We start from the raw sequence: 18,154 nt of genomic DNA on the forward strand, positions 1-18,154 counted from the left end.
GATGGGAGAAAAGTTGGTATATGGAATTGTTTTTGTTTTTAACATTTGGTGAGTGGCTCAATTAGTGACATGTAAAAAATTCATCAATTTGTAGACTTCAGATTTTGCACATTTTATTTAATATATTATGCTATCATTAAGAAAAAAATTAGCCTTGGAAATGGAAATGGAAATGGGATTGCCTTCTAGAGGGATGGATTGGTTAGATGGTGGCTTATGTCCCCTCATGGGCTAGGGAAATTTTGTGAGCTCTTATATTCCCAAAGTCATTGAAGTCATGGTTACTTAGGTGATTATACATTTGTCACAAATAGAGCTGAATATTTGAAAGAAAATGATACTGGTTAACTTCTACAGAATTGTGGGCAGAAGGAGGCTAACTGCTAACATTTTTGAAATAATCTCCAAAACCGTGACACAGAATGAGTCTAGAGCAAAATCTTTCTTTACTTATGTTCCACGGAGCACAAGATGTTGGCATTTCACTTGCTGACAGCATAATTTGGAATACTTTATCCATTACAGGTGATTTTGCCAAACTTCAGGTTACCCTCACCACAATATGAAGTAGTGCACTCCCAGGTTGAAGTCTTAAATATGTGTTTGAATGCTAGGGATTCTTGAACGCTCTATCACATGCTTTTGTTCTAATTGTAATGGAGGATTGGCTAATTCTGATTAGCCAATTAATTAGTTAATGTCTGATTCCTAGGCTGATAAGATAATATGGCTTGTGACATTGCAGTTTCTTCAAAAACTCAATGATGATGTGTAAGCATATATGAAATTTACTCCCTATACTTTTTCTTTATGAGTTAAAATTTCTCCCTCCACTCATTAAGGAAGACTTGCTATTTTCAAGAATTGGAGATATACATTAGAAAATGGAAAACTGGTTTGAAGTACAAATTGTTTATGTAAACATACTATTAGCACTGCAAGATTGTTAATATAATGTTAGACATGTACCAGATAGAAAGAAGCATACATCTCCCCCACCCCATAAAGTGCTTTCCTCTTGAGTCTCATTTGTATGTTTTCAAATACATAAGACCATCATGGATGGATGTTTTCAATTCCAGTTCTTTTTATTCACCTCACAAAAGGAGGAGAAAAGGTAGAAACTAGTGTTTGTTTTATACACAATCTGAAATATTAATAGGGATCATTTTAAAGACAAATATAAGGAAATCACTTCTACATGTAAGTTATGAGGTTATATTATTATATACTTCATGTTTTGGGAGGAAAGAATAGTAATAGTAAATGTTAAGGAAAAATATTAACAGTAAACAAAAACATAATCATCTGATCATCAAATAGTGCCTAAAATTCTCTATTTATTTATGTGATTAATACCGATTTCATAGAGATTGATCTCTATCAGGAAACCTAACGTAGGAATCTGTCTACTAAATAGTTGTCAGTCCTTCCTTTCTTTATAATATTCAGTTGCTTTCCTTTACTTTTGGATGTGTGGTTTGTGAATATTGCCTGTTAGTCTGTAATTTTGCTTTTCATCCTTTTAATATAATCTTCAAAAGATACAGAAGTTTTAAAATATTTTTAAATCAGCTTACAAATTTTTTTCCTATCACTTTATCCCCATAGTATATGTATTGTGCATTTGGTGTGCATTTTACTTAGTTGTAGAGCCTGAAAATTTTCTCATGGTTTTTCCTAAGAATTGTATAGTTTTATACTTTGTGTTGAATCTCAGTTGACATATTTGTTGAATTAGGTGAGACTTAATGAGGATTTTTTTCCCTACAGATATTCATTTGTTCCCTTGGTTCAGAGACAGTGTTTTCTGCATTAAACTGCTTTTACAACATTGTCCAAAAATGCTTGGACATGCTTATTTATGTATTTATGTTTCTTAGCTCTTTATTCTGGTAGCTCTTTGTCAGGCCAGTCCGGTGTTGTAGCTACTGTTGCCTTGCTGGGATTTATAAAAGAATTGAAATAAACATGTAAATCAAGAATCCAGCTTGACTAAAATCAATTATTTTCAAAATATGTTGAGTCGCACAATCCATAAATAATAGTATATCTCCATAGTGTTCATAATTTTTGTAGTATTCAGTCTCAACGTCTTTTATATGTCTTGGTAGATTATACCTATTTGCTTTTTAAAAATCAATTATAATTAGTGTTGTATTTTTAATATCAGCCCTTTGTCATCAGAAACCCAATTTGTGTATGTTGAATTGTGTCCTCTGACTGCTAACTCATTGTTCCAGGAGTTTTTGGGTATTCTTGGGATTTTGTAAGTATCCAGTCATGTCATGTGAAAACAGGGATTGTTCAGTTTCTTCTTTTCTGATGTATATCAGGATATCTGTATCAATATTTATATCTATATCTTTTATGTTTTGTCATAGTGTACTCACTAGAACTTGTAAGACATTGTTTAGTAAATGGGAATGTGAGGCAACTTTGTTTCATTCACAATTTTAAAGGGAAAGCATTCAGTCCTTCACCATTATTTATAAAATTACTGTAGAGTTTTTTGGTTTTTGTTTTTTTTGTTTTTTTTTTTTTTTTACAGATGTTCTTTACCCAGTTGAGGAACTTAAGTTCTGTTCACAGTTAAAATGTTAAGTATTTAAATAATGGATGAGTATGGAATTTTGTCAAAGTTTTTTCTGAATTGGTTGGTGTGTCATGTATTTTTTCTCAATCTGTTAACATTATAGACTACATATGAAAACTGTATTGTATTTGAATAATGAACCAGCCATGCATGACAGAAATAAACCCCTGTGATCATGGTGTGTATTTATACTTCTATATTGAGAAATAACTATTTTAACATTTTTACCTCTCTAGTCATGATGGTTATTGAGTGTGTTCTTGTTCCACTCTGTCTAATTTGGGCTTGAGGGTAATATTGGCTTTATAGAATTAATTGGGATGGGTTCCCTTTATCTTTTGAGAGAGTTTGTGTAGAATTGATGTTCATTATTAAAATGTTTCGTAGATTCTTATATTTTTTATAAGATTGTGTAGATTTCACGTTAATTCTTAAAATCTCCCGCATAACTATCTAAGTCTGGATATTTCTTTTAAAAGTTACCAGGCTATTTTAGGTATGTATTTCATATTGGATAACTGAGGTATACTGTCAAGTTTGTCAAATTTGTCAAATTTATATGCGTGCAATTGTTCATAGCAATTCTTTTATCTTTTTTATGTCTGCAGGGTCTGTAGTACTATCCCATTTCATTGTTTGTACTACTAAAGTCCCTTCTTTTTCTTTTCAGTCTTGGTACAGGTTTGTCAATTTGATTGTTTTTTTTTTAATTATTTATTATTATTTTTTAATGTTTTATGTTAGTTTTTAGGGAGAGAGAGAGCACAAGGGGGAAAGTGCAGAGAGAGAGGGAGACACAGAATCTGAAGCAGGCTTCAGGTTCCAAGGTGTCAACACAGAGCCCGACCAGGGGCTCAAACTCACCAACCATGAGATATGACCTAGGCCAATGTCAGACACTTAACAGACTGAGCCACCCAGATGCCCCTGATTCTCTTTTTAAAGAACAAGCTCTGTTTCATTTTATTTCCTATTTTTCTCTCTTGTGTTTCATTGATAACTTATTTTATCTCCTTTGTTTGTTTGTTTGTTTGTTTGTTTGTTTGTTTTGGATTATTTTCCTCTCAATCTAGTTTCTTGAAGAGGGAGTTTAGTAACTGAAACATTTCCTCCTTTCTAATGTTTGCAGTTAATGTCATAAATTTTCTTCTTACTACTGCTTTGCCTGCATCTGATCTGATATGTTGTACTTTTATTTTATTTTATTTTTTTTAGTTCAGTGCATTATTTTATTTCCTCTGTTGCTTCTTCTTTCACCCTTAGCTTACCTAAAGATTATTGCTGGACCCATGGATTAGCTTCCAAGTATGCAACAAATTTTCTTGTTATCTCTTGCTGTGTTCTACTTTGATTCCAATGGAGTTGGACAACACACTGCCTGATTTCAGGCATTTCAGGTTTGTTGAAGTTTGTTTTATGGTATCATGAATATGTCCCATGGTCCCTTGAAAAAAAATATTGTCTGTTAGAGAGAGTGTTCAATAATAGTGGATTATATTGCACTGGTTGATAGTGTTGTTGAGTTCTGCATTTTTGCTGCTTTTCTGCTTAGCTCTCTGAATTCAGAGAGTAATGTTCAACTCTTCAACTGTACTATCTATTTCTTTTAGTTCTTTTAAGGTTTACTTATTTACTCTGTTTCTAGGTTCATAAACATTCCAGACTGCTGCTGTTTTTCATGACGAATTATTCATTTATTATTACGTAATATTGTTTTCTAATCTCTGGTAATTTTCTTTTCTCTGGTTTATGTCAGCTGTTCTCAATATATCTACTTTTACTTTCTTTTGATTAATGCTTGCATAGTATAGTTTTTCCATTTTTTAATTTTAAAACGTATTTTTATATTGAAATGAATTTCTTATATACTTAGAGTGTTGTTTTCATTGTTTCTCTTTGTATATCTTCTTTAGTGGCTGTTCTAGCTATCACAGTGTGTGTGTGTGTGTGTGTGTGTGTGTGTGTGTGTGTGTGTGTATTTCATTATGTAGTTTTCTGGACCTTTTTTTTTTTTTTTTTTTTTGCCAGGTTGAGTGAAATGTAGACACCTTATTTTAAATCACTTAGCACTCTGCTGTTTATAGTTGTCTTAAATGATTGCTTTACATACATTTAGCACCAGCTCAGATAGTGTTATATAAATTAATTGTATTACATTGCATTCTAAAATTTCCATTGGTTCTTTTTTTCTGACATTAAATATACTTATGCTTTCTACTTTTTCATTACTTTCAAGTATGTTCAAAATTGCTCATTTAAGCCATTTTATGATGGCAGCTTTAAAGCCTTAGTCAGATTAATACTGGTTCTCTGGTATTTCTCTGTTGGTACTTCTAAATTTTCTTTCAGGTTGAGAGCTTTCTGTTTCTTGACACAATGAGTGATTTTTTTTATTTGAAACTTGGAAATTTAGGGTATTTTTTGAAACTCTGGATGTTGTTCTAATGTCCTTCTCTTGTAGCTAGCTATGTGATACCACTCCAACAGGAAACTGATGTCCTGCCATGTGGGGACGGAATTCCAGATTTCCTCATTGGCTACTCTTGATACTTGAGGGGAGAGAGCTACTTATTATTGATGAGTAAGCAGTGGCCTACTCCCTGCAGGCCTTACTGGTACCTAAGAAAAGAGGGGTGCCTTATTAATACATGGAACTATTGAAAACGCCAGTTCTCTGCTCAGGCTTTTCTGGTACTACCCCAGCGATGAGTTGGGGCCCTTATTATTGTTTGATGCAATGGAATTCTAAGGTCCGACTTAGGCTTTGCTGGCTTTGGTGAGAAGTTTGTCCAGAGTTTTGTGCTTGGATAAACTATAGTATTATTGTCTAACAGTTTTCTGTTTTTGTAAGACACCCCTTTCCTAACCTTGAATGGAGAAAGCAGTCTTTATTAGGGGTATTTTTGATCTGTGCCTATTTGCATTTCTGGGTTTCTTTAGGACCAAGTCTGTGATACAAAAGGCAAAAGGAAAATCTAGGTACACACTTAAAGATACATTCTCACAGGCACACACAAGCACAAAGACATACTTGTATACACACACACACACACACACACACACACACACACACACACACAAATCCAGGGAACTTACCATCTCATCATGCCCTGGTTCTCAGTTCCTCTTTAATATACTTGTTTTCTCCACTTTTCAGAGTCTTTTTACAAAATTTGTTTTATACGTAACACCCAAGAATTTTAGTTGTACTTATGGGATGCATAGGGAATAGTATGTTTGTTTCTTCCATAGAACAGCTGTAGTATTCTTTTTGGGCCAAATGTTGGAAGTTATCTTTGCAGTTGAGTGATTTTAAACTCGTGAGAACCTAAATAAGAAGAATGTTTAAAAGATATACTTTGTCCTCAATCTCAAGACACCTTACAATAAGTTGTAAATTAAGATATTCTGTGACTTGAGGATTATATTGAAACCATGTTGTATTATACTTGAGGGTAGAAAGACTTGGGGCACGTAGGAAAAGGATAGTGAAGTCATGCTTACCTGTTTTCTGCATTTGCTCATTTACTTTTCATTCTTTTTTTTTATCTGACACCTTATTCTGGATTTACTCTCGCTGTATTCAATTCCATATTCTAACCATCTCCTCCATCCTGCTATTATTTTTCTTTTGGTTGTCTCAATGTTCTCCATTTATGCCACTTAAATCTTTTTTTAAATTTTTTACTATTTTAGGACTCAATTTTTTCTTGAAACATTCATGTACATTAAACATGTTGTTGAACTATATTCTCTATAATTAAACATCTGAGAACGAAAACTAATGATTAAAGACTTAATGGGCATAGATAACCATTTTATTGTCATGAAACCCCAGGAAGAAGTCAGGATTTCCTATATGGAGCAATAGTTCCAAACTTTTCCTGTGTGGGCACAATTTGAAAATATATGTATATGGTGTGCGATGACAAAAATGTGTTGCCATCTGGGACCTCTGGATGTTCGGATCTGTATTCCATCGCAGTCTCAGCTATCTCATAGGACTAAGTGGATGAATTTCGTCAGTAATGCACTTCAGTGCAATAGTTGTGATACTGCTATACATAAAGAGTTGGTAAGTGTATCACAAATTTTCTCAGGGAAAGACTTGTGAAAGCTGAAGTTGGAGAAGAAATGGTGAGAGAGGCAGAGAAATAATACATATATTTCAGTGAAACAGAAAGGATAAAGTCCTTTACAGTGGTATTACCCGAAGTATCAAGTTTGCATAACGGTCAAATAACAGGAAACTAACAGTGTATGGAGTGATGCTAGTTTCATTATGTCAAAGTTATTATCTAGTGTACTAGATACTGTTGTACACTACTGTGATCTACCGTTTAAGAAACTTTCCAGTGAAGAGTAAAGAGAAAATTACGAATTATGGCAGTAGTGAAGGACATAGGAGTTACAAAAATAATTTTGATTGGCTTAAGCCACCATTCATTCAGAAACATACATGTAAAAATATATTGTATGGGAGTCACTGTGATCAGTCTGTACTGATGTCCATGACTGACTAGGAAAAGGCATTTGACAGGAAACAACTTGGAAGAGGTGATGCATATGCTGGATTGATGAAAGTAGTAGTCCAGTAACTCAAGAGAGAGACTTCTAACCAAGGAAGGAGCTGGTGCCAAATTTGTCTGATGAGAATTGGCATAGCTAAAAAGAGATTGTCTAAATATAGCTCAAAATGGACGGTGAACACAAACATGTGAACCTACTAAGGTGAACAGATGTCACCTCTTTAATAGATTTGTTACCTGTGCTGAATTTCAGGGCTCAGAATCAACAAGGCATTAAATAACAGCATAAGGAATGAAGCATGGAATAGGCTTTGGATGGAACAAGAAAACAACATAAAGGTTTATATTAGAAGATATAAAAGATGAACACATGCGAGAAGGAAATAAAGGCACAAACAAGCTGGAATGTTTTGAGATCACTAGAGCAACAAACAGGTCCTAGATAATACCAATTGTAAAATTATACAACACCTTGATTGCTGCAATTCATTACTGCATGATGTGATCTTTATTATTCCAGTGATGTATAATGGTTGCTGCACTAGTGAGAAGATGCTATGCTTTCCAGTATGAACGCATTTTTTAATGAAGACAACCTTTACCAACTAAAATCCAAGGACTCTTCTACATGACTGGGAGAATGTAATTGAGAGAATACTAAATTCTTTGTATTTGCCTCTTCTAGAGCTCACTTACATGTATCCCTTCCCTGTCATCCTAATATATGGCTTTATTTGATTCATCGTGGACTGCTTCAGAAATTACATAACTTTGGCTTCTTTTCCTTTGCTCCTCATGTCTTTTTTAAAAAGCTGATTAGGCATAATTTACTTAGGAGGCATGTCAAAGTAGTACTATCAAATGGCCAATAAGTACAATAAATAAATAACAAAGGATTTTACTCTAAATTATTTCAAAAATAAACAAAATGAAACCATAAAGGTGAACATGTAATTTTATTGTTCAAATAAGAGAATTTCCGTATTTGGTCATTTGCCAATAAATTTTAATCTTTGTTTTCTTGTATTATCTGGTAGTCCTTTGATAGATCACTTGTAATCAGGATGATGTACATAGGATGAAGACGGTTGATGAGTTGACGTTGCAAGTGAGGCAGCAGAAGTATCAGCTATCATTGGCATTGAGAACCATTGGTTGCTTGGTGATTGAGGGTTAGAAAAACGAACCTCACTGGCTGACACAGCAGGATATCTAGTTGGAAAAGTGCAAGGCTCCACCATTGTTCCAAAATAACTGTTCTGTAAGGGAGATATGATGCCATACTGAGATGTAGCAGTTGTAGTTGTAACAAAGTTCACAATGTGGCCATTTGCTTGAGTGTAGCTGTCACGTGAATGCATGTGAAAAGTGGTCAACTGGTTTAAAATGGCATGCTGATCCATTACCATTTGTTCTGACGGCCTAGCTGACATTGATGACGGTGGAGAAAGATCACTTCTCATGGGGGCAGTTGTATTAGCAACTCTCTGGATAGTAGGACGCTTCCTTATCAGGGGCACATTTAAATTTGTGGAGGTTGACAATGCCCTTTCTCCACTAGTTTCAGCAACAAAACCAGAATTAGGACTATGCACATTACCCTCAGCTCTGCATGGTTTCTTGTTGAAATCTTGAACTAGTGATACTGTGGAAGCATTTTTAATCCCGACTCTTCTTTTCATTCTTACTAAAAGTTGAGGGCAGCCTCGTTTAAAATTTGGATTATGATAGAACTGTAACTAAAACCAAAGGAGAATGTTATTTAGTGACATTCTTCAGTGAAGATACAAGAGAGGATAACAGATTTAATTTATGAAATTTTGACTTAGTTTCATCACATAAAGTCATCAATAATACATGTACATTGTTAGTATTTTAAAAAAATTACTTACTGGAAATAAACATTTAATTATGGTTGTGAAAATGTAACTGTTACTTACAACTAACAGTGAATACCACTTTAAATGGCTTCAGTAGCTTATTTAGATAGGAGTTTATTGATAAAGGTCAAAGTTGCTAGCACAGTTTCTTATAATGCTGAATGATTCATGCCTAAGGTATCCTTAATTTTTAATAAGTATTTTTAAACTTTTTCATATAACTTTAAAGACCTAGTTGCAGCCTATATTTATGAACATATTTACTGATGTATGAAGTAAAATTTTATATATTTCATATATAAGCAATAACATTTTTGAATACCTTGCTTAAAACAGATACTTCTTTTTCCTCTGCCAGAAAATCAGCCAGAGAAGCAGATCTTTGGAAACTGTCGCATTTTACTAAATCCATACAGGTTAAGCTGGCGAACTAAACTCTTCATACTTCCAGTTTCAAATATTCTGAAAGGGGCCTTTCTCTCCAGAACTTCTTTCTTGAAGAGTTCCTCATCAATCACTATTGAAGTTCCATTCTCATCCCACCAAATTGATTTGAATTGATCACTTTCAACTATGTTCCAAAGTTTTCTGGGAAAAGTCAGAGAAAGAAAATCATTATCTTCGTCTGGTTCAGAGACACAAAATGTGTATCGTGGTCTTTTTATTAAGGATTCTCCTGACAAAGCCTGAAAAGCATTTTCTTCAATCATAGACCTTAGGTCCAAATCCCCAGTCAATGTGGGATCCCACAAAGGAGATCTAACAGAGGCTGCAGAATTAGTCGATCCATCTTTAGGAGAACCATCTTGAATTTCTGAAGAAACATGTGCCATCTCAAATAAGGTTTCTTTCAGCTATGTTTGTCATCTGCATGGTTTTGAACACTGCAGCTTCAGCTGCTGCTTTGGCGTGCCTACACAGGTAATGTATCCAGACCATCACAATGGTTCTCCACCTCAGTAGTTGTGACATCACAAGATGCCTGGTCTCCTAGCAATTAAAGGGTAACATTCAGACAGAGTGTTTCCTTCTTACTGTATGAAATATATTCAGTTAAAATAAAACAGGCCAAATAACGTTAACTGAGATATTGACAAAAATATGAGATCTGCAAAACCTCATTCTTACAGAATCTTTTAAATAAATACATACATAATTATATTTAGACCCTGAACTAAAAATGATTTCCTTCCTTGTAAATACAATTCTTTCTAGATTGCTGCCAGTAGCATAAAATCTGGTAAAAGAAAAGTGTAAACAATGAATAAAACAAAAGATTTTAAAAACTCTGTCCGTTTGGAACTTAAATCTGTGAAACCTGTATTTTTTTAAAAAAAGCATAACCTTTAAGACCACAGGTTAGTGGTTGCCATGGGCCAGGTGAAAGGAGAATGGAAAATACTATATGAAGGGTTTCTTTTTAAGCTGATGAAAATGTTTAATAACTAGAGAGGTGATATTGTACAACATTTCAAAGATACAAATAGTCCTGAATTGTATCTTTCTAAATGGTTATTTTTACATAATGTGTGTTTTGCCCCAATTTTTAACAGTGCAATGAATTTATCACTAATTAAAATAAAACAGAATTAGGTTTCTGAATATAAAGTTAACTTATCTGTGTATCTTATGTGAGTAGTCTGGGTTAAACAATATCAAATACATTTCCATAGTAATATTAGTAGAATACATATGATTTTATTTAGAATGTCTGGACCTGTGAGATAGTCATGAAGTAAAAGGCTTTAACAGAGAGCAGTAGATCTAGCATCAACAAGATCCTAAAAAGTGGGAGAGGAAAAGTAACAAGACACTGTTATAAGTAAAATAAATTTGTTTGTGTGTCTCAGGGCAATATTGCTCTTATTGCAATATCAAAAATACTTATAATAAAGAGGTTATGTGGAAAAATGTTTCTTTTTGTAAAATATAATTCATGGTCAAATTGGCTTACATACAACACCCAGTGCTCGCACCCATCCCAACAAGTGCCCTGCTCGATGCCCATCATCCATTTTCCCCTCTCCCCCCATCACCCCCCATCAACCCTCAGTTTGTTCTCTGTATTTAAGAGTTTCTTGTGGTTTGCCTTCCTCCCTCTCTGTAATTATTTTTCCTCCTTCCCCTCCCCCATGGTCTTCTGATAAGTTTCTCAAGATCCACATATGAGTGAAAACATAAGCTGTTTGTGTTTCTCTGCCTGACTTACTTCACTTAGCATAATACCTTCCAGTTCCATCCACGTTGCTGCAAGGATTTCATTCTTTCTCATTGCCAAGTAGTATTCTGTTGTATAAACCACATTCTCTTTATCCATTCATTAGTTGATGGACATTTAGGCTCTTTCCATAATTTGTCTACTGTGGAAAGTGCTGCTCCAAACATTGGGGTACATGTGCCCCTATGAATCGGCACTCTAGTATCCTTTGGATAAATTACAAGTAGTGCCATTGCTGGGTTGTAAGGTAGTTCTATTTTTAATTTTTTTGAGGAAGCTCCCCATTGTTTTCCAGACCGGCAACACCAGTTTGCATTCCCACCAACACTGCAACAGGGTTTCTCCACATCCTCTCCAGCATCTGTGGTTTCCTAAGTTGTTAATTTTAGTCACTCTGAGCAGTATGAGGTGTTATCTTAATATGGTTTTGATTTGTATTTCCCTGATGATGAGTGATGTTGAGCATCTTTTCATGTGTCTCTTGGCCATCTGATGTCTTCTTTGGAACAGTGTGTATTCATGTCTTCTACCCATTTATTCATTTTTGTTTGTTTTTTGGATGTTGAGTTTGGTAAGTTCTTTATAGAGTTTGGATACTAACTCTTTATCCTATATGTCATTTGAAAATATCTTTTCCCATTCCATTGGTTGCCTTTAGTTTTGTTGATCATTTCCTTTGCAGTGCAGATGCTTTTTATCTTGATGAGGTCCCAGGGTTCAGTTTTACTTTTAGTTCCCTTGCCTTTGGTCATATGTTGAGCAAGAAATTGCTACAGCTGTGTTCAAAGAGGTTGTTGCCTGTTTTCTCTCTAGGGTTTTGATGGTTTCCTGTCTCACATTTAGGTCTTTTATCCATTTGAGTTTATTTTTGTGAATGGTGTAAGAAAGTGGTCTAGTTTCATCCTTCTGCATGTTGCTCTCTAGTAGTCCCAGCACCAGTTGTTAAAGAGACTCTCTTTTTCCATTGGCTGCTCTTTCCTGCTTTGTCAAAGATTAGTTGGCCATACCTTTGTGGGTCCAGTTCTGGGGTTTCTATTCTATTCCATTGGTCTATGTGTCTGTTTTTGTGCCAACACCATGCTGTCTTGATGATCAAAGGCTAAAGTCTGGAATTGTGATGCCTCCCACTTTGGTTTTCTTCTTCAGTATTACTTTGACCGTTTGGGGTCTTTTGTTGTTCCATGCAAATTTTAGGATTGTTTGTTCTAGCTTTGAGAAGGTGCAATTTTGATTGGGATTGCATTGAATGTGTAGATTGCTTTGAGTAGCATTGACATAACAGTATTTATTCTTCCAATCCATTAGCATAGAATGTTTTTCTATTACTTTGTGTCTTCTCCAGTTTCCTTCATTAGTTTTCTATAGTTTTCACCATACAGATCTTTCACATGTTTGCCTGTGTTTATTCCTAGGTATTTTGTGGTTCTTAGCACAAGAACCATACAAGAACTTAGTACAAGTTAACGAGATTGACTTTTTGATTTCTCTTTCTGTTACTTCATTATTGGTGTATAGAAATGCAACTTATTTCCATACATTGATTTTTGTATCCTGTGACTTTGCTGAATTCATGTATGAGCTATAGCACCTTTTCGGTGGGGTTTTTCAGGTTTTCCATGTAGGGTGCCATGTCATCTGTGAAAAGTGAAAGTTTGACTTCTTCTTTGCAATTTGTATGCCTTTTCATTTCATTTTGTCATCTGATTGCTGATGCTAGGACTTCCAACACTATGTTAAACAACAGTGGTGAGAGTGGACATCCCTGTTGTATTTCTGATCTCGGGGGGAAAGCTCTCAGTTTTTCCCAGTTGAGGATGGTATTAGCTGTGGGCTTTTCTTATATGGTTTTTATGTTCCTTCTAACCCGACTTTCTTGAGGATTTTTATTAAGAAAGATGCTATATTTCGTCAGATCCTTTTTCTGCATCTATTGTCAGGATCGTATGGGTCTTATCATTTCTTTTATTTATAGGATGTGTCACAGTGATTGATTTTTGAATATTGAACCAGTCCTGCAGCCCAGGAATGAATCCCACTTCATCATGGTGAATAATTCCTTTTATATGCTGTTGAATTTGATTTGCTAGTATCTTGTTGATAATTTTTTGCATCATGTTCATCAGGGATACTGGCCTGTAATTCTCCTTTTTTTTTTTTTTTTTTTTAGTGGGTCTTTGTCTAGTTTTGGAATCAAGGTAATGCTGGCCTCATAAATGAGTCTGGAAGCTTTCCTTCCATTTCTATTTTTTGGAACAGGTAGAGAAGGATAGGTATTAGCTTTGCTTTAAATGTCTGGTAGAATTCCCCTGGGAAACCATCTGACCCATGACTCTTATTTGTTGGGAGATTTTTGATAACTGATTCAATTTCTTCACTAGTTGTGGGTCTGTTCAAGTTTTCTATTTCTTCCCATTTGAGTTTTGGTAGTGTGTGTGTCAAGGGTGGAATTTGTCCATTTCTTTCAGGTTGTCAAGTATGTTAGCATATAATTTTTCATTGTATTCTGGGATAATTGCTTTTATTGGTTGTGGTAGGTCTATTATCATTTGTGATTTTATCTATTAGGGTCCTCTGGTTTTTGTTTGTTTGTTTGTTTGTTTTTGTTTTTGTTTTGAGAAATCTGGCTAGGGTTTTAACAATTTTCTTTATCTTCTCAAAAAACCAGCTGTTAGTTTCATTGATATGTTCTACTGTTTTGTTTTTGTTTCTGTTTTTGTTTTGTTTGATCTAGATCATTTATTTCTGCTCTAATCTTTATTATTTCTCCTCTTCTGCTGGCCTTGGAGTTTCTTTGTTGTTCTGCTTCTAGTGCTCTTGGAGTTTGTATTTGGGATTTTTCCTGTTTCTCGAGATAGGCCTGGGTTGCAATGTATTTTCCTCTTAGGACCGACTTTGTTGCATCCCAAAGGGTTTGGAGTGTGGTGTTTTCATTTTCATTTGCTTCCATATATTTTAAAATTTTTTCTCCAAAGAATGAAATATGGCCTTTTGTAGCAACGTGGGTGGAACTGGAGAGTGTGATGCTAAGTGAAATAAGCCATACAGAGAAAGACAGATACCATATGGTTTCACTCTTATGTGGATCCTGAGAAACTTAACAGAAACCCATGGGGGAGGGGAAGGAAAAAAAAAAAAAGAGGTTAGAGTGGGAGAGAACCAAAGCATAAGAGACTGTTAAAAACTGAGAACAAACTGAGGGTTGATGGGGGGTGGGAGGGCGGGGAGGGTGGGTGATGGGTATTGAGGAGGGCACCTTTTGGGATGAGCACTGGGTGTTGTATGGAAACCAATTTGACAATAAATTTCATATATTAAAAAAAATAAAAATTAAAAAAAAATAAAATGCAAAAAATAAAATAAAATAAAATGAAATAAAATTTTTTCTCCAATTACCTGGTTGACCCATTCATTGACCCAAGTAGAATATTCTTTTACCCCATGCATTTGGAGGTTTTCCAAACCTTTTCCTGTGGTTGATTTCAACTTTCAGAGCATTATGATCTGAAAATGTGCGTGGTATGATCTCAATTCTTTTATACTTATGGAGGGCTGGTTTGTGACCCAGTATGTGATCTATCTTAGAAAATGTTCATGTGCACTCGAGAAGAATGTATATTCTGCTGCTCTAGGGTGAAAAGTCCTGAATATATCTGTCAAGTCCATCAGGTCCAGTGTATCATTCAGGGTTATTGTTCTTTAGTGGTTTTCTGCCTAGATGATCTGTCCATTGTTGTAAGCGGAGTATTAAAGTCACCTGCAATTACCATATTCTTATCAATAAGATTGCTTATGTTTGTGATTTATTTATTTATATATTTGGGTGTTTTCAAATTATGTGCCTAAACATTTATAATTGTTAGCTCTTCTTGATGGATAGACCCCGTAATTATTATATAATGCCCTTCTTCATCTCTTATTACAGCCTTTAGTTTAAAATCTAATTTGTCTGATATATGTATGGTTACTCTAGCTTTCCTTTGACATCGAGTAGCATGATAGATTGTTCTCCATCCCCTTGCTTTCAATCTGAAAGTATCCTCAGGTCTAAAATGGTCTCTTGTAGACAGTTTATAGATGGATTTTTTTTAATCCATTCTGATATCCTGCATCTTTTGATTGGAGCATTTAGTCCATGTACATTCAGCATTATTACTCAAAGATGCGGATTTAGTGTCATTGTGATGCCTGTAGATTTCATGCTTATAGTGATGTCTCTGGTCCTTTGTGATCTTTGCAACATTCCACTCACAGAGTCCCCCTTAGGATCTCCTGCAGGGCTGGTTAAGTGGTGATGAATTCCTTCAGTTTTTGTTTGTCTAGGAAACCTTTATCTCTCCTTCTATTCTGAATGAGAGGCTTGCTGGATAAAGGATTCTTGGCTGCATATTTTTCCTATTCAGCACATTGAATATTTCCTGCCATTCCCTCTGGCTTGCCAAGTTTCAGTAGATAGGTCTGCTACTACTGTTATGTTCTACCCTTATAGGTTAAGACCCATTTGTCCCTAGCTGCTTTCAGAATTCTCTCTTTATCTTTGTATTTTGCCAGCCTCACTATGGTATGTCATGGAGAAGATCGATCCCTTTTAGGGCTGAAGGGAGTGCTCTGTGCCTCCTGGATTTCAATGTTTCCTTCCCCAGATTGGTGAAGTTCTGAGCTATGGTTTGTTCAAGTAAACCTTCTGCCCCTTTGTGTTCTTTTTCTGGAACTCCTATGACACAGATATTATTACATTTCATTGAATCACTTAGTTAGTTAGTTAGTTAGTTAGTTAGTTAGTTAGTTAGTTCTCTAATTCTCTAACGCTCCCTTCATGGTCTAGTACTTTTTTAGCTCTATTTTCCTCAGCTTCATCTTTTTCCCTAATTTATCTTATACTTCACTTAATCTCCCCTCTGCCCCTTCAATCCTCACTCTCACTGTATCTAGTTAATTTTTCACCTCATTTACAGCATTTTTAAATTCTTCATGACTGTTTCTTAGTTCCTTGGTCTCTGCAGTAATAGATTCTCTGCTGTCTTCTGTGCCTTTTTCAAGTCCAGCAATGAATCTTGTGACTGTTATTCTAAACTATTGATTAGATATATTGTTTTTATCTGTTTTGATCAATTCTTTAGCTGTCATATCTCCCTGGAATTTCTTTGAGGAGAATTCTTCCATTTCATCATTTTGGCTAGTTTTCTGCCTCTAATGTGTTTTAGCAGCTTGTTATGTGTCTTGCACCCTTGAGCACTAACTATTATATTAAAAAGGGGTCATACACTGTCCAGGGCCTGGCCCTTCAGGAGGTGTTTTGGGGTGTGCTATTTGCTCTCTGTTGTTGTGACTCTGGTTGCTTTGTCTCCCTATGCAGAATGAAGGTTTGGACCCTACATCAGGTGTGCTTTGACTTCTTCACTGAAGTAGCCCTGGGGGGAAAAGGAGGCAGAAAGGGGACAGTGATGGTGGAAGAGGTCTTGTCCCATACAAAGCAATGACAGGGGCAGAGGAAAAGGAAAGAAAATAAAATTGACTAGGCAGAGAACTATATGGCCTATCTAGGGACCATAAAGAGGAAAATAAAAAAGAAGGAGATAAAACAGGCGTAAAGAGAACAGATTAAATATGATTGCATAAACAAGCCAATAACCAGAATAACCAGACTAGAGAAGGGAAGAAATAAGAAGAAGAAAGGAAGAAAAAACATATACATATATATACATGTATATGTGTGTGTGTGTGTGTGTGTGTGTGTGTGTGTATGCATATGTGTGTGTCTGTGTGTGTGTGTGTGTGTGTATATATATATATATATATATATATATATATATATATGTATGTATATTTATGTGTGTGTGTATATATATATATATATATATACATAAAATAAGAATTGTCCAAAAATTAAATCAGAAAATGCAAAACCATTGGGTGCCATGAACCAGTGCTAGTCTGGGGAAGCGACTGTCTGGCTCAGTCAGTGTCAATCTTGCTCTGTTACATATGCAGTTACCAGGTGCAGAGGGGCCTGATTTGGGGTAAGTGGGTTCTGCCTCCACTGTGGCCCTTTGTCCCTTCCATGAAGCCCCACTTTGTTGGTGACAGGGAGAAAAGTGGTGACACCCATCCCCTCTCTGGACCAGGTATCCCAAACCACTGTGATCATGGTGTACTCAACGTGCTGCACAGACATGAGTGGACCATTATTTTTTTTTATTTTTTATTTTTTGCTCCAATCTCCTGCGCATCCCAGACCCTTGACCGGGATTCAAACCCCGATGTCTTAAAGGATCCTGCTCAGTGATCTGGTTCCTGACAGTGCCCTGTGGGCATGAATGAGGTTGTTTGTCCCGCTCTACTGACTCCTCTGCCTCCTGGGTGTTTGGCTGGGATTCAAACCCTGATGTCTTAAAGCATCCTCCTCTGTGCTCCCCAGTAATGGGGAGGTGCTGCTCTGCCCTGCTGATAAGGGGCCTCTGGCCAGCGGGTGCAGGCAGGGATCTTTGTCCTTGCAATGGCTGTAGACCTTCTTTCCATAGCATTCAGGGAGGAGACGGCTTTCTCTGACTAGGGACTGCACCTCTCAGCTACTTACTGAGCCCAGGGCTGGCTCCCTGGGTGCACAAACAGGGCAACCAGCCCCAGTGTGGAGAAAGCCCGCAGTTAGAAATTTGATTTTTTCTGTTTTTGTCTGATTCCCATTTGGGGTTTTCTCTTGTCCAAATTCAATCCTACATTTCCACAGCCTCTGTTTCTCTTCCCTTTGTGTCTCCACAGAACGGGATCCTTCCCCTCCGTGCCTACACCACCTCTTTTTTCTCCCAGTTCACAATCACACACCTATGGCCCGCCAGGGTGTCCCTGTGGGAATGTCTCTCTCACTCTGTAGTCCAGGCTCTTGGAATTCAAAGATTCAAAGTCCTCTGGCCTCAACACTGGTGTGTTTAAGGAA

General features: G+C 35.9%; 2 protein-coding genes across 3 annotated transcripts in view; both read right to left on the reverse strand.

The window, feature by feature from the left end:
- LOC145714947 (eukaryotic translation initiation factor 1A, X-chromosomal) overlaps positions 1-18,154 on the reverse strand; it is a 795,969-nt gene that overhangs the window by 622,194 nt on the left and 155,621 nt on the right. The gene's annotated exons all lie outside the window — the stretch shown is intronic.
- LOC145714944 (heat shock transcription factor, Y-linked-like) lies at positions 8,063-9,949 on the reverse strand. Its single transcript, XM_081794494.1, is given in 3 exon segments — positions 8,063-8,864; positions 9,328-9,394; positions 9,396-9,949. Coding segments are annotated over 3 exon segments (1,200 nt in total). The 5' UTR covers positions 9,839-9,949; the 3' UTR covers positions 8,063-8,174.

This window comes from Panthera onca, chromosome Y (genome assembly GCF_046562875.1).
Source record: "Panthera onca isolate mPanOnc1 chromosome Y, mPanOnc1 haplotype 2, whole genome shotgun sequence".
NCBI classification, from domain to species: Eukaryota; Metazoa; Chordata; class Mammalia; order Carnivora; family Felidae; genus Panthera; species Panthera onca.